Raw genomic sequence first — 27,507 nt, forward strand, 5'->3', positions numbered from 1 at the left:
CTGCGGCTGGCTCTGCCCTCAGCACTCTACCAGCTCTCCCTGGGAGACCTCATCCACCTCCCAGACTCAGGTGACAATCTCTTATAAAGGAAAACCTTAATATCTGATATCTTAGTAGAATGGTATGTAAGGTGTGTGTGGGGGGGAAGTATACCCATATTACCTTGTGCACTTCTCTCTGTATTAATTATTCGTTTATCTTTCCACTAGATTCTTAGCTACCTGAGTGCAAAAATTATTTTATTCATCTTTATATCCTCAGCTGTTAATACAGCCTCCCACAGTAGATATGCAACAGATAGATATGTGTTGAACAAATTAGGCCTTATAAATTTAATTTCTATAGATGTGTCCAAATGTCTATAGAAATGTTTTATTTATTTATTTTATTTTTTATTTTTTATTTTTTTTTCTCTTTTTCGTGACCGGCACTCAGCCAGTGAGTGTACCGGCCATTCCTATATAGGATCCGAAACCGCGGCCGCTGGGAGCGTCGCCGCGCTCCCAGCGCAGCACCCTCCCGAGTGCGCCACAGGCTCGGCCCTATAGAAATGTTTTAAACATTGTATGTTAGAAATGTTCAGAGAAGGGAACTACATCTTTGGCTGTGTAAGACTTTGTGACGGTGATAGCACTTGAGCTGGTAATAGTTTAAGTAAAATCCAGAGACAGGAAAGGGAGGGGAAGAATACTAACATTGAACTTCAAGGCCAGAGACTGGAGGACAGCAACCAGAGCAAATTTGTTGAAACATCAAGTTTGGATAAGGGAACAGAAGATTCAACTAAAAAGATAGGTAGCAAATATAAATGGGGAGGGCCTAAAGGAGTATTCAATGGCAAGTATTCCACGGGCAAGTAGTAGCCTATAATGAACAGGATGTTCAGTGATCCTATCTATATCAGCCTGGTGGCAGAGCATCTCCTGGACTGGAACCAGGGTACAATGGGGGTGCTCCTGGACTGGAACCAGGGTACACCAGTGGGATGCTCTCATGAGCAAAATGAGAGCCTGATGCAGGGTGGTAGCACTGAAGGTAACAAGAAAATAGCTGTAGTACTTAACAAATTTCATCAAATCAAATAAATATATATGTATGTAGGTACATATATAAATATTTACACACATATTTTAAATTTTAATATTGAAATACATCTTAGTCAATTGCATGTCTTAATTGGCATCATTTCTTCTTAATACTTAGGATAATACTGCATCTTAAAGTTGATATTGTCTTAGATTCAGTGAAATACGATAACTTGATGTAAATGAGAAAAAGGGAATTCAAAGGCAAAGTTTTAAACCTGGTTATTAGAACTCCATTATTACTACTAAGAAAGAAAGGGAGTTCCCTTTGACCCCTATACCAGAATCTAACTAAATCTATTTGAGAATGACCCATAGACAAAATTGCTGCCCGCCCAATTTGCCTACTTGAACTTATTAATAATAAATACTTACTACTGACAACTTTAATAGGACCATATGTTTGACCCTTAAGAAACTGTCATAACTGAAAGGGAAGAGCAAGTTGACACTGAAAGGAGTACATGACGCTTAGGGATGGATGGCATGCTTTTCTGGATTCAGCTGATATTGAATACATCAAAGCATCTGTCATTTGAACAATCGGAACTTCTTCAAATACAGATTCACTTCTTCTTTAGGGTATGGCCGGAGCGCAATGCAAGTGGCGATATTCTCTGGCTGCTCAAGCCATAGCACGTGATCAATATTCTTTTGTTGAAGGGTCTCGGCCAGGTCCTTTAGGGTGGTCTCATCTGGGGCCTACAAGGAGCAGAACACAGGTTTAACAGCCCATTTAAGAAATGCCAAAAGTCCAAAAAGAAATGGGGGGAAGGTAGCAGAGTTCCTCTTAACTGAAAGTGGAGGAAAAGCTTTAGCAAAGAAGTAGCTGTAAAGCAACAGTTTAATTCCTCAGTTTGCCATTCACTCTCAGCCTGGGGGTGGGGGAAGGGGAGAGATTTAATAGTCCTGTTTATAAAACGGAGATTTTTCTCTTTCCTCTTGAGATGTTGTATGCACTCTCAGTAATTATGCTCTACACATTTTTTAGTTTTCATATGGCAAGTGCCCATAACAGCTATCCCTAATCCTTCAGCCAGCTCTGACTTTAAGAGCTGACTACCAGAAGGATTTCTAAAATCACTTCTACCTCCACCCCCCTCCTCCTCCCCTCCCACCCTACCTCACTCAAACCTAGAAGAGTTTTCCTTCTGCTGGGATAGCTCCTACTTGATTACTCAAGGGATGGCAAACTATTCTCTGACAACCTTCCGAAACTGTTTCTGGGTCATCCTTACCACTCATTCACACAGGCTGAATCCCATTACAGGAAGTATTAAAACTATCACTTTGAAAGTAAAGATACTTTTTGAGCATCCCTAATCCAAAAAGCTCCAAAATCTGAACCTTTTTGAGTGCCAACATGACATTCAAAGGTGATGCTCAAAGGAAATGCGCACTGTAGCATTTAGGATTTTGAATTTTTGGATAAGGGATGCCCAACCAGTTATGTATATGCAAATACTCCAAAATCAAAAAAAATCCAAAACACGAAACCCTTCTGGTCCCAAGCATTTTGGATAAGGGATGGTCAACCTGTAACTAGTGTGTTATTTTGCATAATGTATACTTTTTGCCTATGAAGGCAGAAGCCATTAAGACAACCAGAGGCTTGTCTTATCAACTTAGAGAATGCCCAGATTGCCACTCTTGATCTGTTGAGTACTTCAGGCAGACCCCTGCTGGAGGACTCAATTTCCTCTCCCTTCTTCATAGCACTAGGCAGCAGGGTAGCACAGAGTGAGTCTCTGGAGTCAGACTGCTGGATTCTAAACCCTTTCTGACTGTGTGATCTTGGATAAGTTATGGGACCTAGCTGGGTATCTTTTTCCCCTTTGTAAAACAGGGATGATAATGTTTCTTAGTAGTAGTGAAGACTCAATGAAATTAGGCTCAGACCTGTGCCTGGCAGATAGTAAGCACTCAATAAATGGAGTAAATCTTGACACTATCTTATATTTTATTGGCCTTTGTGGCTACAGAAGCACCTCAATTTAATTAGTAATGACTCATAAGTCCCTTTCTTGAGTCATGGCTAATAACTATGACTCATCAGATGTCTTTTAAACTCAATGAAGTTACTCAATCTCTGGTGGGCTTCAGATGTTTCACCTGAGAAATAGGGAGTCTGAACCTGATGATTTCTTGAGGCCCTCTTCCTAGAAAAAGAATCTAAGTGAAAAGCTAATCTGCTGCTTTTCTGCCTACTCATAAATTCTCAAGACACTTTCCTTCCAGTTACTGCTTGATGTTTCACTATCCAACAGCAATTTTTCTCTTGAAAGATAATCAGTCTTTGCCAGTAATCCATGAAGGGATTACCCCATCCCTCTACCTGAGTTCTGGTTTATTTATTTTAAAGCAATTCTTTTCTCATTATAAAAAATGTGCTTAATGTAGAAAACTTTAAAACATAAAGAAGCAATAGGAAATAAGCAAAATCCCACCATCCACTACTTAATATTTAGATGTATTTCCTTAGTGTTTCCTTTCAAAATTTGGACGATTCTGTATATATAACATCATATCATGAGCACTCTTCTCTGCCACTAAATATACTTCAAAAACATGACATACTAGCTTCATCATAACCCATTATAAAGGCATAGATTAATTTAACCAATCCCTAGTATTGGAAATTTAATAATTTCCACATTTGTTAACAAAACGAAGTGCTCCTATAAATATTCTTGAGCTCTTGGGTGCATCTGATTATTTTCTTAGGATACATTTCTAGCAGCAGAACAGACAGATTCAAAGGGTAAGGGCAAGATGTTTGGCCATCTGCAAAAAGAACCATACCACGATTTTCAAAGGCATACCTATTTATAACGCTGGTGTCTGGTTTTCTGATGCTAGGTTCAATTTACACTAGGATCTTTAACATTTATTTTAAAATAATAATTTGGCGTCATATCCAGGTAAAAGCTTCAGTTTGGCTTCACTCTGCACTGCCCCCACGGCAATAAGAAACCCTGTGTCCTTATCCCTCGAGGTTGGTTTTGCGGGGCAGCAGCATTTCTGGGCACGGCTTTAAAAGGTCTGACAGTGCACGGGAGGAAAGGCCAGGTCACACTCCACCCGTCTCTGTCCTCACAGGCACCTACTAAGGGAAGGGGAGACCCCAGTTCCCGGAGAGCCCGAAAGTGTGCCGAGAAGCCTTAATAACAGAATCGGTTTCCATTCTTCACACAGTCCGGCCCTGACCGGGCCCTGCCGGGACATCACCTCAAGCCGCAGAACCCTTTCCAAAACCTAATAGACAATGATTCCTCTTCACTCACGCCGCACTTACTTCACGGAGTTAGGCCCTTCGACCCCCCAAGCCACACCCACTTCCGGTCTGGACGCCTCAGCCTCCCTCCCTCTCCACCCTGGCGCCTCACCTCGAGGACCACTTTGCGCATGCGCCCCAGCTCCTGGAGGTACGCTGTGGTGTGGGGGTGGTCGCGGTGAACGTGCAAGGCCGCGGTGGCTGCGTGACAAGCCTGTGCTACCAATGCGCCCGCCGGCCAGGAGAACGGTGCCTGCGCTAGATCTTTTCGCAACACCAAGTATTGTACCAGGATCTGCGGCTCCGCCCCAGAGGCCGCCATCTTCCTGACCACCCGAACGGCTGGGCCTACTCCCCGGTGCATGCTGGGATCAGGGAGGGGCCTTGAGGGCCGCCATGTTTTTGTACGGCGGCAGCGCGAAGCACTCTGGGACCTAGTGGATTGGTTTTGAAGACGAGCAGGCGGGAATTCTCAATCTTGGCCTGGGTGATCAAGAGGAGGGAAGATGACGGAAGGGACCGTGACCAGGGTGGAGAGGTGGGGGGCTGAACGGCCTCTTAAAGTTTCTTCAGTGTATAGGGAGACCCAGTGGCTCAGAGGAGCCGTGCCCTCGGAGCGCTCCGGGGGCAGGGAGATGGGCGTGGACACAGCTGGCTCGGACCCGGGCCGGGCTGGCTGGTCGGGGAAGGGGAGTCCTAGCGGTGACACTTGGGTTATCCGGGAGCGGACGGGGGCGTGTCTGCGTTCGTGTGAATGGGAGTAGATGTGACTTTGTTGCCGTTTTTCTTTTACCAGCAAGGACATCTAGGTCCCTACTATCACTTGCCTGGATATCTTCATAGGAAGGCTCTTGGGCATCCGAGGAGATGGAGCGGGCGAATACTTTACATCAAGACGGCGAGTCCAAAGGAGGTATTCAAAGGATCGCCTTCTTACCCTTACTAGGCTGCCCAAAGATGACCCACAGGCTGAAAGAGCCCCTTCCTCCTGTGACTGATGTGTGACCTGGCCTGTTTGGGAGCAGAATGGTGAAAGGAACTAACATTGAAGACTCAAGGGGACAGGCAGCCCAGATCATTCGATGAGGAAAAATTATTCTTTTCTAGGCTCCTGTCCCCCTTTTGAAACTGATAGATTACATTCATATTATGCTCCGTGTTTATATTCAGAGCTACAGTTCTAGCTAGTGAGGTTTCTTTGCTTTCTTCCCAGGATTTTTTGGGGGCCATTTATGCATTAACCCTGAGAGAGGGCCAGTGCCAGGCAGTGACTTTGGTGTTGCTTGGACCTAGGTTTGAGTCCTGGCACGGACATTATAAATATTGTGGCCTTGAGCAAGTTTTTTTTTTTTTCCCCCATTCTCTGCCTCAATTTCTTCATCTGGAAAATGGATGTGAATAGTGGCTTTGTTGTAGTGGTTGTGGAGATAAGTATTTAATTTTTTCCATTCTTTTCAAGTAAAGCATTTAGCACATCTAGTACATAGGAAATATTCAATAAATGCTTTAATTTTTTACGTGCTTTGCAAGTAAAGCATCTAGTGCGTGTCTTAATATGTAGAAAATGTTTAACAAATTCTTTATTATTAGAGTTTATTAGCATTATGAAACTGACCTTTACTATATTGGTCCTTAGTTCTTTGGAAACAGATTTGCCTGTGAATTTCTGTCCAGGAATGAGGTTGCTTTTCTGTTTAATACCAGGAATGTTTGTGGACAGTTCTTTTTATAGTGTGCCTTTATAGTTTATGCTACTAATACTTTTTAGAGCTTTGAAGTACTTATTGAAGCCTAATGTCTAGGTCTGAAGGGTTATGCATTAGCACTTAGAAAAAACTTATATAAAACCCAAATTAAAAAATAATTCTACAGTTTAAAAAACAATTTCTGAGAGAGTCAGTGAATTTGGTGCCCTGTTTTCCTCTGGGTCATGATCACCATGGATAACTGAGAATTAGGTATATTCAGGTAACTTAAGCTGAGACTTCAAATAAATCAACAGTGTGCAGGTTAAGATTTGTTGTTACTTCAAGACTGTAAATATGTTTGGAGACTTTATGTATTAGTCATGCTACAATCAGGAGTAACCCATTCTTTAGTCTAGGCCTAATAAAGTAAGCAATGAGGTGGAAGTTTTGGATTATCAAAGACTAGACCAATCAAAGGGTAATTCCACAGCCCCTTTATTCTCTACCCAAAACATTTAGCTGTTACTCATACTCGCTTTAGCCCTCTGCTTGTGCGGTTTCAGCTTTCTGCTTATGATGTGAATTCTTTCAAAAGTGAGCAATTCTGAATTCCGCACTTGTTTGAGAGGGGAGGACACAGACTTTTAGTTACAGCCAGGGATTTCTTCAAGTGGGGAGGGGTTTTTACCTTTTTTTGTAATCTTTTTGGGACAGACGTGACTGGCTGAGATGAGATGCACTCGTAACATCAAAGGTAAGGCAGGCTCAATAGATGGATCCTCTTTTTTCTCTAGTAGCAATGTTAAATTTAACGAGCCGACACAGTTTAGAAGGCCTGTTTATCTCAGAAACTTAGGGAGCATTAATACCTATTTGTTGGAGTAATGTAGAATTTATCTTTTCTTGGAATGATTCACTTAGAACAATAGTTAATAGTCTCAAGTTGTTATTTTCATCATTTTCCTTTGAAAGGGAAAAAAAATTACATGTATGGTGAGTACCAAGTTTTAGGTCCACAAAGTGGAATTTGACCAGGCATCTCCTATAACACCTTAATTTAGTCCATGTGTGTGCATTTTTCAAGTCACCTCCTAGTTGGACATTAAATAATTTTTATAAGCTTATGAGGACAGAGACTGTGTTTTGCCACCACAGTATGAATAGCTTCTAGCATCGTCTGTGACTCATAGTACATTCTCAGTACATATTTGTTGGATAAATAGGGATTTGTTAAAAAAGCACTTTATCAATCACATGCTAGCTGTTAGGACTCATTTATTATTTAATTAAGATGTTCTTTTTTTCCACAAAAATTGGGTAAATGTGTTTATTGCACTAGCATGGACTTTTCTGTAGACATATGTGAAGTGAAGTTAATCTCCAAGAGCATCATGCCTGGTTGTCCATCATTCGCTAAATTTTTACAGAGCACTTACCATATGTCATGCATTGTGCTAGGTATTTGGGATACATGGGTGGACAAAAACATACAAGGTACCTGGTTTTTGAACTTTAGATAAACGTTAATCAAATAATCACACTAGTTAATATACAAGTAAAGCTATAATATTTTTTCTGAGGGAAAAGTACATGAGTCTTTGAGATCTTTATGAGAAGGCACTGACCTTGTTCTGGAGTTGCTAAAAAGGTTTCCTGAGGAAATGCACTGAGTACTAATGAGCTAGAATAAATGTGGGTGAAGGTGAATAAAGGAGGTGGGGAAGAGCATTCCATGTAGTCGGAATCACATGTGTAAAGTAACCGGGCCGGTCTGAGAGCCTGAAAGGAGGCACTGTGGGAGTGTACAGAGAAGGAGTAGAGTGATGTTGATGAGGATAGGAGAGAAAGGCAGAGGCCAGCAGGCCTTGCAGGCAGTGCAAAGTCATTGAAAGGCTTTAGCCAGCTGGATAACATGATCAAATTTAGATTTTGAAATATACCTCCAGTGTAGAGATCAGTTCAGAAACTTGTAATAGGCCAGAGATGATGGTGGCTTGAACTATAATAGTGGCAGTGCAAATGGGGAGAAATGGACATATTTTACAGATACTAAGAATGTATGTTCAATAGGATTTGGCAAGGGGTTGGGGAGGGCAGAAAGAGGGTATAAAGAAGATACTAAGTATTTGGCTTACATGGTTAGATGGATGGTGGTCCCAGTTAACTGAGAGGTTTGGAAGGGAAAGATGATGAATTCAGTCTTGGATATGTTCAGTATCAGGTTCCTCTAAGACTTCCAAGTAGGTACACTGAGAAAGCACATTGATATTCTGGTCTAAGCTCTGGAGAGAAGTATAAGATAGAGATAAATATTTATGAGGTGTATATATTTGCAATGGTCAAGCAGAAGAGGATGAGCCTGCAAAGCAGAAAGAAAGGTATGAGAGGTAAAATGTAAGGTTTACAAAAGCAATGTCTTTTGTCTCTTGTTTATCACTATATTTCCAGTGCCTGAAATCATTCTTAGCAGAGAGTAGATGCTTAATAAACATTTGTTGAACAAGGAAAACCAGGAGGCTGATATAATAGTATTTAAGGGAAGAGAGTATTTCAGGAAGGTAGTGATCAGAAGAATCCTATGTTGCTGAGAGCTTGAAAAATGTCCCTGGGGTTCAGCAACATGGACTTCACTGTTGATCTTAGAGTAGTTTTGTAGAATGATGCGGGCAGAGTTAGTTTAGAGTGAGTTGAGTTGTGAGTAAGAGGTAAGGAAATGGAGAAAGTGAGTATAGGCAACTCTTTTAAGTAGTTTGCCTGGAAAGGGGGGAAAAAGGGGATGATAGCTGATGGCAATATGTGGACAAGAATGCATCTGTAAGGCTGTGTGGGTGGTTGTGACTTGAGTATGTGTGTAAGGATTCAGTTGAGAGGAAATGGGTGAAATAGGAGAAGAGTATAACTGATAATCTAGGCTTCCTAAGAAAGCAGGAGGGGATAGAAGTCAATAAGTAATAATAAGAAAAATAAAATAAGGCGATTCTGCATATAGTGTGTTTCTATTTCTACTTGATTTTACACTAGTTTCCCCCCACCCACCCCGTGATATAAACCAGTCATACAAGAGTCCAGATTTCTAGTCTTAATTGGATAGGAGAATAAGATGTTTTTGGATTCTATCCCAAGGCAAGAAAAGAAAATTAAGATTTTCATATATGTATATCCATATGAACCCCGCAAAATAGAGGCTAGATCTACTTAAGAAGCCCAATTAAATAAAATCTGATAGTTAACAGTATAGAATTTTCATAAGGGACATTTTATCTAAAATCATCCTTTTCCACACTAGAGATGTGCTTTTGTGATAAACTGTAGGCCTAGATGAAATACTGCTGCCTAATCAGCATGTGATAGACAATTCAAGTTTCTCTCACACTCTCTTTGAATAGTATCCTGATCAGGGACTTTTACATCAGTGTTCACCCTAAGAGGCTGACAATCTTTGATTTCAGTTTTCAGTTCCTCTGGTTTTATAAATTGTGGCAATGTCTAGACAATTCAACTGGGCACAAACTTCTGGAAAGAAGAGTCGACCTCTGTTCTTCCCTGAAATGCTTCCTGTTGCCAGAGTTAGAAATTTTTGGCTTCTTGTGAAATTTCCTTTTTACTTTCTTTAGGTGTTTTAGCTCACTTGGAAAGACTAGAGGCTCAAGAAAACAGATGCCATAAACAATCCAAAGAGCCTCAGAAAGAGCAGGCAGTGGAAAATGCTCTTGGAACTGAGATTCATAAGCTGAGACGTCTGCGAGACAAGCTGAGGGCTGAACTGAAGCAGCGGCGAGCCAGAGTGAGTAGAAGGGTGATGGTGGCAGGCTTTCCCTGGGTGTGGAGAACAAACGTGACCTGGGAATTGGCATATTTGAATAACATGTTTTACCTGTAATCTTACTGGATTGATTTCAGTCCTTCATCCCTCAAATGATCAAACCTGTAAAGTTGTAGCTAATATCAATATCACCTATTCCATTTTATGAATATACTATAATGATCAGACACTACTGATGGGCCAGGCAGGTTCTTCATAATAGATTGTTAACCTGCCCCCACAGACATTTAAGCCTGTTACCTCAATCACAGCCTGACTTGAGTCATTGGTACTTTTATCTTTATTGCCTTCTTTCTGTCACCCACAGAGACTCAAAAACCTAGCAGGAAACATTGACCCTTCCTTCTTTTCAGTTTTTTCTCTAGCCCAGGTCTAGTCAGCAAGACATGTCAAATTTTCCTTTACATTGTCTTTGTGCTTCCTTCCGCCATTTCCATAGTTATCCACGTATGTAGTGAATATTTATTAGGTTGTTTGGATACCAAGATCATTACAGTAGTTTGTTATTTGGTCTCTCTTCTAGTATTTCTACTTTTCCAGTAAATCCTGAATAGCCAAGAAGATGCATCATGAAACACACTGTTTTTCTGCTCATTCATTGCCTGTGGGATAAGGTCAACCTTTCTTTCTTTTCTTGTCTTTCCTTCCTCCCTCCCTCCCTTCCTTTTCCCTTTTTCCTACTGTCCTTCTCTTTCTTCCTCCCTTCTTTCCGTTGCTTTTTTAGTAAAATAAAAAATAAAGTGCACAAATCTGGCGAACTTTTTTTATAGAAGGAGCACAACCAGGTAACTACTACACAAATCAAAATACAAAATGTTACCAGTACCCCAAAAGTATCCCTTTTGCCTCCTCCTAGTCATTTCTTTCAAGGTAACCACTATTCAGATTTCTGTCACCATAGATTGATTTTACCTGTTTTTGAACTTTATATAAATGTAAAAAGTATAAACCCTTTTATGTCTGGCTTCTTTCACTGAATACTATGTCTGTGAGATTCCTCCATATTGTTGTGTACAGTGGTTGTTCTTTTTTTTATTGCTGTATAGTTATTCCATTTTATGAATATGCTATAATTTATTTACCTATTCTGTTGATGACATTTTGGTTATTAGAGTTGTTTCATTGTGGGATGATTATGAATATTGCTGCTTTGAACATTCTTCTCCTGTCAGTTTAAAAATATACACTTTTCTATTAGATATATACCTAGTAGAATTGCTGGATCATAGGGTATGCATCTTAGCTTTAGTAAATACTGCCAGTTTTTGAACAGTATACCAGGTTTTACATTCCCAGCAACAGGGTATAAGATTTTCATTGTTTTGCATCTTTACCAGTACTTGGTATTGTCAGGTTTAAAATTTTTTCATTCTAATGGAAGTGTAATAGTATCTCATTGTGAATTTAGTTTGCATTTGCCTAATAACTAATGATGGTAAGTACCTGTATTGGCCACTTGAAAATCTTCTGTTGTGAAGTGTGCTTTTCAAGCCTTTTGCAAAATTTTTATTAAGTTGTCTGTCTATTGTAGACTTCTTCACATACTTTGGATATGAATTCTTTGTTGGATATATGTATTAGAATCTTCCTTAGATTGTGGCTTACCTTTTCACTCTAGTGGTATCTTGTAATGAAAGAAAATCTTCATTTTAATGAAGTTTGATTTAGGAATTTAACTCTATGCTTAGTATTTTTATTTCCTATTTAATAAATCTTTACCTAACTTAAGATTGTGATGATATTCTCCTGTGTTATTTTTAAAAGTTTGTTGTTTTATCTATACTTCTATCATTACAGTCTATCTAGAATTGATTTTGTGTGTATGTTGTGCAGTAGCGGTCATGCTTCTTTTCTTGTTTATTTCCATACTGATAATCCAGTTCATCCAGCACCACTTCTTGGAAAGATCACTGTTTTCCCATCACATTGTAGTGGATCTTTGGGTCCACGGTGGGTCTGTTCTGTTCCATTGGTCTGATTGTCCATCTTTGTGCCACTAACAGAGGTTCATTTATTTTAAGTCTTTATACTTTCCCTTTTCAGAATTATCTTGTCTGTTCTTGGCCCCTTGAATTTCCCATAAATTTGAGTCAATTTCTAAAACTAAATCTCCAGCCCGGCCCGTGGCTCACTCGGGAGAGTGTGGTGCTGATAATGCCAAGGCCACAGGTTCGGATCCCGTATAGGGATGGCCGGTTAGCTCACTTCGGAGAGCGTGGTGCTGACAACACCAAGTCAAGGGTTAAGATCCCCTTACTGGTCATCTTTAAAAAAAAAAAATAATAAATAAATAAAAAACCTAAATCTCCTGTAGTTTTTATTGGGATGGTATTGAATCTATAGACCAATCTGAGGAAAATTGACATCTTTACAATATTGCATCTTCCAGTCAATGTACATGATATATTTTTCCATTTATTTAGTTCTTTAATTTTTCTCAGTAATGAGTGTAGTTTTATGTGTAGATGTCTTAATCATCATTTATTATATTTATTCTTATGTATTTAATTTTTCCTCATGTTTTTGTGTATGGCAAGGGTCAGCAAACTTTTTCTGTAAAGGATCAGTTATTTTAGGCTTTGTGAGCCAAACAGTCTCTGTGGCATCTGCTCAACTCTGCTGTTGTAGCATGAAAGCAGCCATAAACAGTATTTAAACTAATGAGTGGGGTGTTTTCTAGAAAAATCTTATTTACAAAACCAAGAGTCTGGCTGGATTTGACCCACAAACTATAGTTTAATGACCCCTGATATATGGTATTATTTTTTAGAAGTTTAGTTTCTAATTATTTGTTCCTATTATATAGAAATACATTTGATTTTTGCATATTGACCATAGGAACTTTGATAAAACCACATATTAATAGTTTGTCTCTCTATTCTTTGGAATTTTTACACTTGGAATTATTTCATATGCAAACAAAAGAGTTTTTTATTTCTTCCTTTCCAATCTTTGTAACTTTTATTTATTTTTCTTGCCTTATTCCATTGGCTAAGATCTGTAGTCTTTGTTAAGTAGTAATAGTCATTGGTTTAACCTATTTGCTGTAAATTTTGTATAGATACTCCTTATCAGATTAAAGAAATGCTCTTCTATTTCTAGTTTGCTACAAGTTTTAATTGTGATCAGGTAGTGAATTTTATCAAGTGCTTTTGCTGCATATATTAAGATGATCATATGGCTGTCTCTTTTATTAGTGTGTGATATATATTGATTGGTGTTTGAATGATAAACTGCTCTTACTTTCTTGGAATAAACCTAACTTGGTTTGATGTATTATCCTTTTTATACAAGGATACTTCAAAAAGTTCATGGAAAAATGGAATTAAAAGATAATATGAATCTTCCAATGAACTTTTTGAAGACCCTTTGTATAATGCGGAATCTGTTTTGCTGATATTTGCTAATAGGGCTTTTGCATCTAAATTTATGAGTGAGATTCCCTATGATTTTTTTTCCCCCTGTAACAACCTTGTCAAGTTTGGGCATCAAGTTTATGCTGGTCTCAGCAGATTGAGGCATTTTCTTTTTCTATCCTCTGGAAGAGTTTATAAAAAATTAGTTATTTTTCCTCACATTTTTATAAAGAACTCTCTGGTAAAGTCCTTTGGGTCTTCTCTATGAGAAGATAGTTAATTTCTGATCCAATTTCTTTGATCAACATAAAGCTGTTCAGATTTTCCATTTCTTCTTGGGTCACTTTCAGGAAGTTGCATTTTTCAAAGATTTTGTCCAATTCATGTAAACGCTCACATTTAAAATTGTTTGAAATTTTTTAAAACAACTTACTATCTTGTGAATATGATCAGTCAGTAGTGTTGTCTCACCTTTTATTCTGATATTGGTAATTTGTGCATGCTCTTAACCTTTTCTCTCTTCTTGATCAGTCTTGTTAATGTTTTATCACTTTTGTGCCTTTTTCAAAGAACCGACTTTTGGCTTTATTCATTTTCTCTGTTCATTTGTTCTGTGTTTTCATTGATTTCTGCTTATTATCATTCCCTTCTTCTACTCTCTTTGAATTTAAGTTGCTATTCTTTTAGCTTCTTGAGATGAATACTTAATTGATATTTTTTAGTCTTCTTTTCTCTTGTATGCATTTAAGATTATAAATATTCTCTCTAAGCCCAGCTTCTGCTATATCTCACATGCTTTATTTAATACGTCATATTTTCATTATCATTTCAATTTTAATTTTAAATATTTTCAGTTTCCATTGTGATACTTCTTTGGGTTTGTTTTAGAAGTGTATTTATTTCCAAATATTTGGGTATTTGTTAGTTGTGGGGTTTTTTTTGGTTTTGTTGTTGTTGTTACTAATTTATAGCTTAATTCTATGTGGTCAGAATTAATGATCCAATATGTGGTCAGTTTTGATAAATGTTGGTAAATGTCATGTACGTTAAGTGTGGATTTTGTGTTTATTGAGTACTGTATTCTATATATCAAATAGACCAAGTGTGTTCATAATGTTGTTCAAATATTTTATATTCTTACTGATTTACTTGTCTACTCATTTTATCAGTAACTGAGATAGATTTGTTAAAATCTCTGTGGTTGTGAATCTACTTTTTTCCTTTTCATTTTGTTTTTGTGTATATATCGAGTGCACACAAATTTAGGATTATTACTTCTTCCTTGTTGGGTTAATCTTTTATTATTATGAAATGTTCCTTTTTATTTTTAATTAAACTTCTTACCTTAATGTATACTCTGTCAAGTGCTATTACAACAGCAACCTTTTTTGGTTAGGGTTTTGCGTGGTAAATTTTTTCTACATTTCTGCTTTTACTCTTTCAATGCCTTTATATTTAAGCTTTTCCTCTTGTAATTAGCATATAGTTAGATATTTTTAATCCAGCCTGACAATCTTTATCCTTTAATTGGAGTATTTAGTCCATGAACTTTCAGTGTGATTATTGATATATTTGGGTCTCAGTCTCTTGTATTATTATTTTATTATTTTACTTGTTTTGTACAGTCAGTATTCCTTTAGAGTTATACACATATTTACCCTTTTCAGTGCTCTTTATGCATTTTCATATTTCCATCTGAGATAATTTTCCTTCTGTTAAGTAGATCCTTTTGGTATTTATTTAGTGTAAGTGTGCTGGCAGTAAATTCTCTATTTTTGTTTGTCTGAAAACATTTTTATTTCATTGTATTGTTCATTTTTAAGAGTATTTTCACAGGGCACAGAGTTATAGACTGGAAGTTTGTTTGTTTGTTTGTTTGTTTCTGTACTTTTAAAAATACTTGTATATCATTCTGTTGTCTTCTAGGTCCATAGTTTCTGTCAGGTATTAGGTGGTAGTCTTATTGTTTGAATATAATGTGTCTTTTCCCCTCCAAGCTTCTCTTAAGATTTTCTCTATTTTGGTTTTCAGCAGTCTTCTGTTATAATGTGGCTAGTCATGGTTTTCTCTCTTTATCCTTTATCCTTTGGTGACTATAGAGCTTCTTAAATTAATTACTTGATGTTTTTCATCCATTTTGGAAAATTTGGCAAGTGCCTCTTCAAATAACGCCTCTACCTCATTCTTTTCTCTATTTCCGGGGTTCCAGTCTGTGGTGTTTTTCTTCTGTGACCTATGTCTTTACTAATTTTCTAATCTTATTTTTCTCTCTGTTCATTAATCTGGATAGGAAAATATAGCTGTTTTCTGCTTCACTTACCATCTTTTTCTTATTTGTCTAGTTGGCTTTTAAACCTTCTAAATGCCTAATTTTAGTTACTGTATTTTTTGGTTCTAGGATTTCCATCCGATTCTCTTTTATAGATTCCAGCTCTTTGGTATGAATTCTCCATGTTTTAACTATTTTAATGGACATGACTGATAACTCAAATAGCATAATCCTCGTGGATCTCTTTCTGTTGTCTTCTTTTTCCTCCTGGTTTTCAGTCATCTGTTCCTCTTTCCTCTTATCTCATACTAGGTATGCCTAGTACTTTTGATCCAATGATGGGTATTGTATATGGAAAAATATAGGGGTTCTGCATTATGTTATCTTCCTCCAGAGAGAATTTCAGTTTTCTCTGGCAGGCAGATAACTTATGGGCATAACATCTTAATCCAGTTGAGGTGGTCTATTTTTGGTTTGCCCTTATCCTAGGATGTAGCCCTTCTAGGGCCCTCAATTGAAAGTGTGGGTATGTTGAGGATAGGCCTCTCTTCCTTGGCAGGCCCTGAACTCCAGATTCTTTTCTGCCAAAATCTCTGCTTAGCTTTTTAACCTAAGCAGTTTCTTTCTGCTTGGTTTCTGATACCCAGTCACACATATATAGTTTAGTAATTAGAGCAAGTTCTTGGAGGGCAAATTGCATGCGGAATGTTGGGTTCCCTTTTCTATGGGATCTTGGCCCATTGAAAAGGCTGCTTCGATAACAATGATCTCTAGTTTTTGTCTCCCCAGACAGATTGCTACAAAGTCTAGCAATCTGTCTAGCTTTCTGTTTGGCCCATGTGCCTTGTGATACAAATCAGCAAATGCTCTGAGGGAAGAAGCTGCAGAGAAAGCCATCTAACTTCAGAGAGTTTATCTTTACTCTTCAATCTGGGCTATTTGGTTTATTCTCTACTGCCTTCAAACCATTTTTCTGTCTGTTCATTTGCTTCCTTGCTAATTTATTTTTGGTATTTTATCTAGCTTGCAGTTGTTCTCAGGGTGAGGGTTAGCCTGACACCATCTGCTGGGCCATAGCTAGAATTGTAAGTGTGAGAGTCCTAGCACTTGAAACCCTGCACAGTCTGACCCAAAACAGCTTTTTCAGCCTTGCCTCTTCATAGCCATCTGTTTTGCTCACCCTGCGCTCATCCTAGACTTTCTTCCCACCCTTTTCTTGTTCCTCACATCCTTTTCATTCCCATCCCAATCCTAATTGTTCTTCAGGCCAGCACAGTCTGATTCCTAGCACTGTGACCCATAAGATTCTTCCTCTTCTGTGAATTTATAGCCCTAACTGGCCACTGTAGCATTTCTTGATGCTTTACTTAACGTAAAATGTTCTGCATTTAGCTTTTATCCAGTTAGGTGAGGTCAGGGACTGTGGCATGCACCTTTGTACCCTATTTGATTTGCTTCGTATCTTGTAGGTTAAAGCATCTACTGCCAATGCAGAATCCAACCAAACAATGGAGATCAGTGAGCAAGAAGTTTTAGAAAGAAAACAGGAAAATGTGAAAGCCATTCTGCAGGCATATCGTTTTACAGGTAGAAAATATATATTTTTTTAACCTAATTCAGTCTGGGTCTCTATTTCTAATGAGTGAGTTTGTTAGATGTATTATTAATCCTGGACTTAATTCATGAGAATTTATTTTGCATCCCCATCCCATCATATACACACAAAGCTGGCATGCTGTTTGTAGGCATATCTTTATCTACAAGATTGGCCTCTTTGTACAGAAGATTGCTTGGTGGTTGGCTTAGACCATTCATTTTAGCAGTTCGTCTTGTGCCAGCCCCTGTACTAGAACTTCTCTTACTACTGACTTGCTTTATGCCACTGGCCAAATAGTTTGAACCCGGGCCGAGCCCGTGGCGCACTCAGGAGAGTGCGGCGCTGGGAGCGTGGCGACGCTCCCGCCGCGGGTTCGGATCCTATATAGGACTGGCTGGTGCGCTCACTGGCTGAGTGCCGGTCACGAAAAGGACAAAAAATAAATAAAAAATAAATAAAATAAAATTATTAAAAAAAAAAAAAAAATAGTTTGAACCCGTCAGGTCTCTGTTTTACCACAAATAGAAATTTATTCTCCTATCTATGCCATAAAAGGATTGTGGGAAGAACTGGGGACTATCATAAATTATTTGACACTCAGGAAACAAAGGAGAGAAAAGGTAAAATGAAAATTTCAAAATTTCTTTCTCAGTAATTTGGTATTTGGGACTTTTTTTCTTTCCCACCATTCTCCTTGGCTGTAACAACTCAGTATCAAAGTGAGCCAGAGTCAAGGAGAAGCAAGAGCCTATTATATTCATTCATTCAACAAACATTTGTGCACATAAATTCTAGGCACCGTGGAAACTGCTGGAATGCAGGGATGAATAAGATATTAACTTTGCCTGACATCTGTTGAGAGGTTCCTCTTATTGTTTGCCTCAGGGCTCAGTGGTAAACAGACTAGCCGTGGAGTCTGTGTCTGCATCAGCACTGCTTTTGAAGGGAACCTACTGGATTCCTATTTTGTGGACCTTGTCATACAGAAACCACTCCGGATACATCACCACTCGGTCCCAGTCTTCATTCCTTTAGAAGAGATAGCTGCAAAATACTTACAGACCAATATTCAGCACTTCCTGTTCAGTCTCTGCGAGTACCTAAATGCTTACTCTGGGAGGAAGTACCAGGCAGATCAACTTCAGGTATCTGTCTAGGATCTTGTATACCACATTTTAATGGACCCAAGATAGTCATAAAAAGCGGCGGGGGGGGGAGGACATTTTCTTTTGTATTTTAAATGTTTCCTAACTCTGAGCCAGAAGTTTGACCATTACCTTTTTAATGCTTGTTTCTTATATATACAAGCTATTTTCTACCCTCTTAACCCTTTTGAAACTCTGGATGATGTTTAAGCATGGGTACTGGTTAAGGGATTATGCATTCCCTAATGGTGGTCCTCAAGCTTTTATCACAAAGTAGTAGAATACAGTTGCTCTACTTTTAGTTCAAGAGGGATTTATTATGGAGTACCTACTATGTGCTGAATGCCTTCCTGAACCTTAGTTATAGGTTCAGGAAGGCTGAGCAGAAAGAGGATAATGATTTCTGAAGTAACATAGAGGAATGAATGCTATCCATCTTCCTCCAAACTCTGCCTGCCTATGTTAGGGTTGTTGTTGAGCTAAGGTTGGGGTGAAAAAAGTGGACAGAAAATGAATGCAAATAGGGGATAAGTGACACTTATAAGCTTAGCATTTCCCCATCCATGCATTTGGAATGACTCTGAAGCTCCCAGTTGCCAGTTAAACAGAAATTGATATGTGAATGCAGACATGAAGCATCTTAGCCATATGTAGTAATGTCAGTGAAATTCTTGGCAGAAATAGTATCTCCTCTCCACCCGCAGCCCTGGCCATTTACTTAGGAATTGCTTCCTATAGGCCTTTCTAGGCTGCCACTGACTCTTAGTTATTTTATAAATCTGTTTCATTAGTCCTTTTTTCAGGAGTTTTTCTGTCCGTCATTTATTTCTCTAAAATTTAATTGATGGATCCTCTTTTTGGTAGACATATTTGCAGTATCAGAACCACTGCTTTTGGAGCTGTAATCATCATGTACTTTGTTTTGTTCTTGACCACTGTTAGAGTGACTTTGCAGCCTTTCTGACTGGGCCCTTGCAGAGAAACGCACTGTGCAACTTGCTGTCATTTACTTACAAAGTGGATCCGAAGGGTCAGTCTTTCCCATTTTGTGCTAGATTGCTGTATAAGGACCTCACAGTCACTCTTCCAACTGATGTCACCATTACATACCAAGGTAAGAGGAAGGATGCCTCACTGAAGAACTTATAATGTATTCTGGTTTATTAAAGTTGAATGAAACAGAGGTAAAATAGGCAGCATACATCAAGTGGACCTCTTAAGATACTTTCTTCTATTTATGTGTGACAAATTTACTCAGACATAAGACACAAAGAATATTTTCTTTGTTCCTACCAATTTTCCTTTCCTCTTTGTAAACAGTCACCTTAATTATCCTGGTTTTCCCTCCTGCCTTGTCCACTCAGCTCTGCCAGTGTTCTTTCAGCTTATGATTTATTTTCATTGCAAACCCCTTTTGAGGAAAGACAGCTAATGAGGCTGAGTCATAGGGTCATTTATGGGGAATGGAGCCACAAGACTCATTTCACAATGAAGCCAACTAGACATGATAAGTCAGTATACACTTAACTCTAGAGAATATTCTCTAAATGGGAAATTTTTAGAGCTGGCTGAAACAGACATTTTTTTGTGAGCCCATTTCCATTAAATGTACCATAATACTGTGACATAGGCAATAATGAAAATTTGGGTAAAATGTTTTTAGGAGGTAGAAATTTTGAAGCTGCCATAGGTTTCACAGCACAGGTTTTAGATTTTTCCAGTCAGAGTTTGTTTTAAGTCCTAGTCTCAAAATTACCTTGGTCTAATAAAGGGCAGCCTCTCTCAGCTCCAGACCAAAAAAATAGTTACATGGGTCCAGAATATCAGTGATCCAGGTTCTGAGCTCCCCATTTGTACTGAATGAGATTGATGGAAACTTTTTTTTAGGGACGGAAGCATTATCCACTTCGTGGGAAGAACAGCGAGCATCCCATGAAACCCTTTTCTGTATGAAGCCCTTACATCAAGTGTTTGCTTCATTTGCAAGAAAAGGAGAGAAGCTGGATATGAGCCTGATCCCCTAAAATATTATTTTCATTGGAAACATGTCAGAAGTGAGTAAACAAGTACTGTACACAGTCCCAAGCAGGGTCCTGGGACTGAAAACTGTTGAAAGGCTCAGATTCCTTGCCTGGGGATCATCCTTGTGGTGACAACAGATACTTAGTTCTTCATCAGCTTAAGGAGCAAGTTTGAGTCCATAGACCTTGGCGTTGTTGGACAGTTCCCATGATTGTCTGGTCACTTGTTATAATGCTTAAAATCATCTGTTCTCTTGAGGTATGATTGATTTGATCATACATTTTAGCTGAAACTCAGAATGGTTTGTGGGGCAATAGAAAACATTTTGTGAAAAAGGGAAGGGTGTATTGCTCACTAAAGAGTATTTCTAGCTTTTATGGGAGGTTAAAGTAATTCTGCTTCATTTTCCTTTCTGAGACTTTTGGAAAGGAAGTTCTTAGAATACTCCAGGTTCATGATAGATGAGGTAGATCATATAGTTAAGAAAGGAAGTGTATTTAATCTTGGGTTTGGAGTAGTGTATTCTAGGCCAGTACTTTATAAAGAATATAATGTGGAAAAGTACTACAGGTAAAATAATCAGGGTTCTATGTATCTAATATTTTGTTTCTTGAGACATTTTTATAGAGTGCTGAATGTCTTAGCTGTGAAAAAGCATGCTTGGAAATCTGCCCATCAACTCAGTCGTTGCTGCAGAGGGAAGCAGACCCTCCCCGCTTTGTGTCTTCCCTCTCCTGCAGGCTCTAGGCTGTGGCTGCACAATCTTCCCCGTCTTTTAGTCCATTTAGGGTACCGTTTCTCCCTGTAACCCTGGGCCTCTGATCTACTAGCACTTCTTTCTTGTCTCGTGGAGGTATGTGTAGGGCTAGTTCACAGGTGTGAAAACTTGTGTCTGGCTGGCCAAGTTCTCCCATTTCAATTCCTGTTCCTCCTCTGCCCAGGCACAGATAGGACTCATTACTATCATTACTGCCCAACACCCACAGCTGCATTCAGACTTCACTCTGAAATGATCACTTCCCAGACCTCATGATCATGAAGTAACCTCTGTGTGTGGGGGGAGCTCCAGTGAACTCTAGGAAGAGTGCAGGGGATGGGAAAGCCAGCTTGGACTACCCTTTGAAAGAAAACAGCTTAAGAATAAGAGAGGTCTTAGTTTAAGCTCTTGCCTTCCAGACATGTGGTGGGGACCACACATGAGCATGAGTTAGCAAAGCATTTAGCACTTCTCAGACAAGAGGTATTAATAGATCTCCACAATGATCACATTCAAGTTGAATAAAGCTTTTAATAAAACAGTCTTGTTCTTTATCAATACCTGTAAATTCTCTTTTAAAGCAGTAGCAAAGGTGACTGTAGCAAGAGCTCAAAAGGCAAGGCAATATCGGAAAGTGTCTTTTAACAGAAAGTTAAAAATATAAATGTAGAAGATCTGTTTATATATTTTTCTTTCAGAAATAAATTCCCCTCCCCCCACCAGGTAAAAGGAAATATTGCACTTTCTGCTCTCATGACGGGTTCCAGAAGAACCTTTCAAGATTATCAGGAACATCAGGATGAGGGCCATTTCACCTCAGACCGTATGGAGACGACCACGTCTGCAGCTCTAGCTCTCTTCAGAGTGAAAAGCACTGCTTTCGAGTTCCAGTTGGGCGCAGAGTGTTAGCCAGCACAGTGTCCTGCTTGGTCAAGCCCTTACCTCAGCAGAGCTTCCCCGCCTGTGCTCCCAGCCCCACAGCAAAGGCAGCTGCTTTCTACCTCTACTGTACTCCTGCTCACAGTGGCCATGGCCTCTCTGGCAGAAGGGCCAGGTGGGAGCCAGGGCTCTGGAAGGATTGTTCCAGTACTACACCTAAGACCCCTACTCTGGGGAAGCTACAGGCACACTGAATAGTATGGCCACCCTCAGAGCTCACATATCCACAAGCAAATGAAGGCTCGAGATTTTTAAACCTAAAGTCTATGTGTGTGTACACTTCAATAATTTGGAAATGTTGGGACTTGGTGATTTGTCCTTTCCCAAGCCCTTTCTTTGATTCCAAAAAAATAAATTCTCCCTTTCCATTTGTACTGTTGTGGGGCTAGAGGCCATTCAGGGGTTGTCTACCACCTGGTGGGGCAGTGTCACAGAGGAGCCGTTAGGGAAGGCCGCTAGCTTATCACGCCCCTTCAAGAAAAAGGTCAGCAGTTCCCCCTTCCCTTTCACAAAGATGGGACCCCGCCTCACAAAGCGGAAGCCGTACTCTCGAAGGATGACTTGCGTTTCTTCCACCACCTGTGCGGGGAGAAGAGTTTAGGATTGGAGGGAGCCTAGACCGAGGGTGGGTGTAGGGTCTTTGGGTGGCTGGGGCTGAGGACTGACCCAGATGGTGCTAACACTTGCATGGGCCACAGGTCCCGGACAACACCGGCCTTCGCACTCTTCTCAAACCTCTCAGGGCCGACCCCTAACATTTCACCCCCCAGTGGGCATGGCAGGGAGAGCAGAGTTCAGGGTGGTTTGTCTGGAGCCCTCTCCCAAAGACAATCTCCCTCCTAGGAGGACAGCTGCAGGTCACCTGTGTGGCTGCAGCACTGTTTGGGAACTTTGACTCTCTGCTCTTCTGCCCCTTGCCTGTTCTGTGGAGCTTTTTTGCCAGACCCAGCTGATACAGGTCAGGATCGCTCCAGGGGGTGCTGCTGTGGGCTCAAGGTGTCAGAAAGTGCATGCCAAGAGGCAGTCTATTCTCACCCGGAACTTAAATCTAAACATGGCAAATGGGTTGAAGCCCTTTCCCCCTTCTATTGAGGCTAGCTGTAGAGGCCTCACTTCCCATTCATGCCCTTCACCTCTCAGCACTGCTGGCATCATGGCTGAGCCAGGGAGGAGGCATGGCAAAGAACGCACTGTTGATTTTGTTCCCATTCCCTGAATCTGAGCATGTTCTCTGCTCTGTTGCTGAACATACCTGAATGTTGCCCATGACTCCTGTGGACTCCATCCTGCTGGCTACGTTGACCGTATTGCCCCAGATGTCATAGTGTGGTTTCCGTGCGCCAATGACCCCAGCCAGAACCCCTCCTTTGTTCATGCCTGAGGTAGATAAACATTTTGGCACAGCCAAACTTTTACAAGATTTTTCACCTGACCCCTATCACAAAGCTAATTACATAACGTCATATTCCTCATTGAGCTTGTCTCTCTAAACTACTGAAGGGCAGAAATCATGTCTCAATTTATCCTGTCCTCACCTTGTGCTTGGAAAATGTCAGCTACTCCCAATGTGCTAATTGATTTACTCAGTATGATAGTGGCCAGCTTCTCTCTAACACACACCTGGCACTTCAAGTCTCCTGCAGGCTCACCTAGGAGTAAGCCCCACCCTCCACTAGATGATAGTGGGTGACGTTAATCCCTTTCAAAGGGCGGGCTGGTCTGAGAGGAGCAAAGCCCTCAGCAGACACAGAAACCCCCTTGGGAATGTAGACAGCACGCTAACTCCCGGCCAGCTTCAGAAGAAAGGCTAGGTTATTATAAATAGGAGGGACAGTCATCACTTGACCATGTCATCAGTCTTATGTTCGGTTTGATCGTCTAGAAGAGACCGAACTAAAAGTCCTTCAGGTCCCTTCTAGCTATGAGTGTGTGAATGTCGCAACCTAAACGCCTCACTCTCCCTAAGCCTGGTCCTCCCTGCTGAAGTGCTGAGTCCCTGCATCAGAAGGCAGTGTGCCAAGAGGAGGCAAGCCTAGAACCCTTACCTATGCGCAGCATGAAGTTGTTGAAGGACTGGTTGTTGATGTTGGTAAGCGTATCCTTCATGGCTAGTGCAAAGTCGGCCAGGTCAGCCAGGTGTTGCCAGCGCTCTTTCTCGGACTTTTCCTCCTGTGCCAGAGAGCAGCAGTGAAGCATCAGGAGCCAGTCCAGGCCCGGAGCCATGGCAGCCTGCTCACCTGCTTCCTTCCCTAGCAGCATTCTACAGGTGAAGCCCCTGGCAGTTAAAGGCCTTATTCCCTTCCTTTCTCAAAGGATTCTGCAACTCTCTAGTTCTGACTTGTTACTGTGACAAAGTTCACATGGGTCCCTCTATCTACCAAGTCTAGGGCAAAGACTGGGCAGTGGAACAACAGACCCAGTTTAGCTGCTTCCTGCCTGCCAAGTGCCCCGATCATGAGGTGGGTCTCACCACCTTGTCTGAACCTGGTCTTTAGGCTTTGCAGAGCTGTCCTTACTTAGATTCCTCAACTCAATTATAAGCATTTGAGGGTGATGACCCCACCTGTAACCTCATCCATAAAATGGAGATGGCAGTAGTACTGACATCAAAGAACAGTTGTAAAGGCAAACAGGATGATCATGTTTTAAGAACAGCTTTGGACCAGGGACCCCAATAGAGTTTGAATCTGTTGTCCCCCCAAAACTCAGGTGGAAATCTGATCTCCAATGTGGCAGTGCTGGGAGCTGTTTGAGTCATGGGGGCAGATGAATGAATTAATGCTCTCCCTGGGGAGCATTAATCACCCCCACCTGGGGGCTGGGGGTAGTGAGTGAGTTCTCCCTCTATTAATTCCTGTGAGAGGTAGTGGTTTAAAAAGTCCCTGGCACCTCCCCCTCCACTTGCTTCCTCTCACTGGCTGCCTGCTACTTTCTGCCATGAGTAGAAGTAGCCTGAGGCCCGCGCCAGATGCAGCAGTCCCAGAATCGTGAGCCAAATCTCTGTTCTTTATAAATTACCCACTTTCAGATATTCTTTTATAGCAACACAGAAACGGACTAATACAGCCCCACAGCTCATATCCTCTCCTGGTAGCTAAACCAAGCTGGCTCCAGAGGTCTGAATTTGCTTAACAAAAGAACAGGTTGATAGCCAGCGAGTTCCAAGGCTTCCCTTTAGGTTTTCATCTTAGATGGCTGCTGGTCCCCAGTTCTTATGAAATAAAGAGCTTTAAGGTGGCATGGCCACAGTGCACATAAATCATCTTAGGCCTAAGTTGTGGAACAGTAATGAGGTTTGTGTGTGTTCTACTATTTCTACTCATTAACCTTTCTCTGTAAACACTATTTTATATCTGCATGGCATGGTGCTGTGGTGTGTGTCTGTGACCTCTTTGCAAAGCAGTACATTGAATAACTTCTCCTTTTAGTCTTGTAACTTCTCACTTCCCACATGCTATATCTGGCTGTCAGTCTCTTGCCTTGGGGCAGAGCTACATCTCTCTGTAGCCATTGAGATGGCTAGCTACCTTGTTGGAGCTGGTAAAGCCATTGGTGTTGACATCTGGGGTGACTCCTGAAGCTGCCATATAGGTGCTGCCAATGGTTTTAATCTTGGTGATGACCCGGAATTTGGGATTGTCCAAGAGCTGAGGCCAGGAAAAAAATTGTTAGCAGAGTCAAAGGAGATGAATGAATCAACTAAATGACAGATTTGCCTGTTTACAAGAACCCCACGAAACATCCAAGAGATGCCTTCCTATAAAAGCTTTATTTATTCTACTGCTTATCTGTCACATGATCCTGGGCAAACATCCTTTCTTTCTTTAATTTTTTTATTTTTTAATTTATCAATATACAGTGTAATTTTCATGTCCCTTTACCAATTCCTTCTTTTCCCTCTTACCTCTCCCTGCCTCCATCCTGACCTTTTGAGCCTGTTTCCACAACATTAACAATGAGATGAAATTGCAAATCTCCTAGGGTCATTGAGTGCATATGTAAAAGCATTTCCCCTGGTATACATGTTACCCAATGTTTACTGAATTTGGATTTGCAGGTAGGAGGAATCGGGATCTTGTTTGGCTGGCCCTTATTCTGTGAGATTGTAGGTGATTTCCCAGGCTCCCAACTCACCCCCTCAGACCGAACAGTTCCAGATGGCTACAGAAGTCCATATGTTACAGGGAGGGGCTTATCTGGAAAAATGCAGACAGTCTACAGTAACTCGCCAACTTCTCTTTGACTTCTGAAGCCTGTCTTGGGATGTCATCTGGAATGGGCTAACTCTGGCAGGAGACGAGGGGCACAGCAGATACTCACGGAGTCAAAATCTGAGATGATCTCATTGAGGAAGCGCAGACACTCAATGCCACCATTATTGATGCTCTCCTCTGTGTAGAAGTCAGCAAAGTTGGGCAGGGAGGCAAACATGACTCCAATCTCATCATAAGACTGGCTGTACAGCTCCTAAAAAGAGGCAGGGCCAGAGAGCTCAAAGAACACCTGTCTGAATAATGATGTGCCAGAGAAGTGAATTGCTCTTCCACATACATGACATGGATGCTCAGCTTTTTGGCCCCATGCATCTCTCAGGTTATCCCAACTTTGAATAGTTAGAAAAAAGCTCATTACTACTTTGGATAAATGAAAAAACCAGCTTCTCTAGTTCTTGTAACAGCCCTAGCTAGAAGAAAGGGTACAGCAGAGCTCGGAACCATTCTGTTTTGAGAAGATCACAGTTGACAGAAAGGTGGGCTCTAGCTGTGGCCTTGTCACCTGAAATGCAGCCTTAGAGATGTATGGCCCACATAAGCAGTGTCTACAGCAGTGCCCTTTATGAAATCCCTGAAACTTCTCTTTTGCTTATATTGTGGTTGCTGGTTAGGTTCAGCCCTACCTGGGCCCCAATCCTGTATCTTGAGAAGACCTGGGCCCATAGGGGCTCCCTGGAACAAAAGCAGATGAAGACAAGTGGCCTCATGGCTCCAGGCAACAGCATGAGGCCACAACCCTCACCTCATCTCTTTTCTTGGACCCCAGGAAATGGCGTGCCACGTGCTCAGGCAACATGTTGGTGACCAAAGCCTCATTCCAGCGCCGCATCTCGTAGACACGTTCCTTCTGGTCATGGACCTCAATCTTCCACAAGAACAGTGTCCGTGCCAGTTTTTCCACCTACAGCCACGAACAAGGCAAGATGTGGGCACTAAGCTGGCCATTTGATGTAAAGAAGAAAAACAAACCTGAACGGCGGGGTTCCACTTGGCAAAACTGGAAGGAAGATGGCTAAACAGCAAGGGAAGTAAGACCCTGAAAGGATTCTCCTAATCAAAAAGGCCACATTATAGCTGCAGTGAGGATCCTAGCTCCTGCAGTTACAGCAGAGATCCAAAAAGGGCTAACCAGTTAGCTTGGTTAGAGCGTGGCCTTGTAACCCCAACGTCAAGGGTTCAGATCCCTTGGCTAGCCAAAAACAAAAGAACTCAAAACAGGAGAGGTCCAAGAAGTCTTCGGTATGTGTGGGGCCTCCTGGGACCTAATTTTAGCTAGA

At 40.8% G+C, this 27,507-nt stretch overlaps 3 protein-coding genes across 6 annotated transcripts in view; 1 reads left to right on the forward strand and 2 right to left on the reverse strand.

Moving 5' to 3' along the window:
* Window positions 1-1,564: 1,564 nt before the first annotated feature.
* Window positions 1,565-4,724, reverse strand: PTRHD1 (peptidyl-tRNA hydrolase domain containing 1). The gene is made up of 2 exons (XM_063078759.1): window positions 4,473-4,724; window positions 1,565-1,788 (listed from the first exon to the last, which is right to left on the reverse strand). Exons 1-2 carry the CDS (start codon window positions 4,722-4,724, stop codon window positions 1,618-1,620), a joined length of 423 nt encoding a protein of 140 aa, XP_062934829.1. The 3' UTR covers window positions 1,565-1,617.
* Window positions 4,725-4,802: 78 nt separating this feature from the next.
* On the forward strand, window positions 4,803-27,095 carry CENPO (centromere protein O). Of its 4 annotated transcripts, none has more exons than XM_063078656.1 (8): window positions 4,803-4,898; window positions 5,157-5,273; window positions 9,663-9,832; window positions 16,966-17,083; window positions 17,979-18,238; window positions 19,181-19,352; window positions 20,126-20,292; window positions 26,997-27,095. In XM_063078656.1, exons 2-7 carry the CDS (start codon window positions 5,228-5,230, stop codon window positions 20,260-20,262), a joined length of 903 nt encoding a protein of 300 aa, XP_062934726.1. In that variant the 5' UTR covers window positions 4,803-4,898; window positions 5,157-5,227; the 3' UTR covers window positions 20,263-20,292; window positions 26,997-27,095. The 4 variants fall into 4 exon arrangements, with proteins under 4 accessions (XP_062934726.1, XP_062934725.1, XP_062934723.1 ...); XM_063078655.1 differs by lacking the exon at window positions 26,997-27,095 and adding an exon at window positions 21,716-22,312; XM_063078653.1 differs by lacking the exon at window positions 26,997-27,095 and adding an exon at window positions 21,741-22,312.
* Window positions 21,610-27,507, reverse strand: part of ADCY3 (adenylate cyclase 3) — an 80,827-nt gene continuing 74,929 nt past the window's right edge. Inside the window, exons 18-23 of the mRNA XM_063078642.1 lie at window positions 26,973-27,131; window positions 26,277-26,423; window positions 25,484-25,603; window positions 24,002-24,125; window positions 23,209-23,333; window positions 21,610-22,535 (exon numbers count right to left, since the gene is read on the reverse strand). Of these exons, the coding sequence (XP_062934712.1) occupies window positions 22,353-22,535; window positions 23,209-23,333; window positions 24,002-24,125; window positions 25,484-25,603; window positions 26,277-26,423; window positions 26,973-27,131 (858 nt within the window). The 3' untranslated portion in view covers window positions 21,610-22,352. The remainder of the gene's footprint in view (window positions 22,536-23,208; window positions 23,334-24,001; window positions 24,126-25,483; window positions 25,604-26,276; window positions 26,424-26,972; window positions 27,132-27,507) is intronic.

The sequence above is a fragment of the Cynocephalus volans genome, chromosome 14, assembly GCF_027409185.1.
Source record: "Cynocephalus volans isolate mCynVol1 chromosome 14, mCynVol1.pri, whole genome shotgun sequence".
Taxonomy (NCBI): domain Eukaryota; kingdom Metazoa; phylum Chordata; class Mammalia; order Dermoptera; family Cynocephalidae; genus Cynocephalus; species Cynocephalus volans.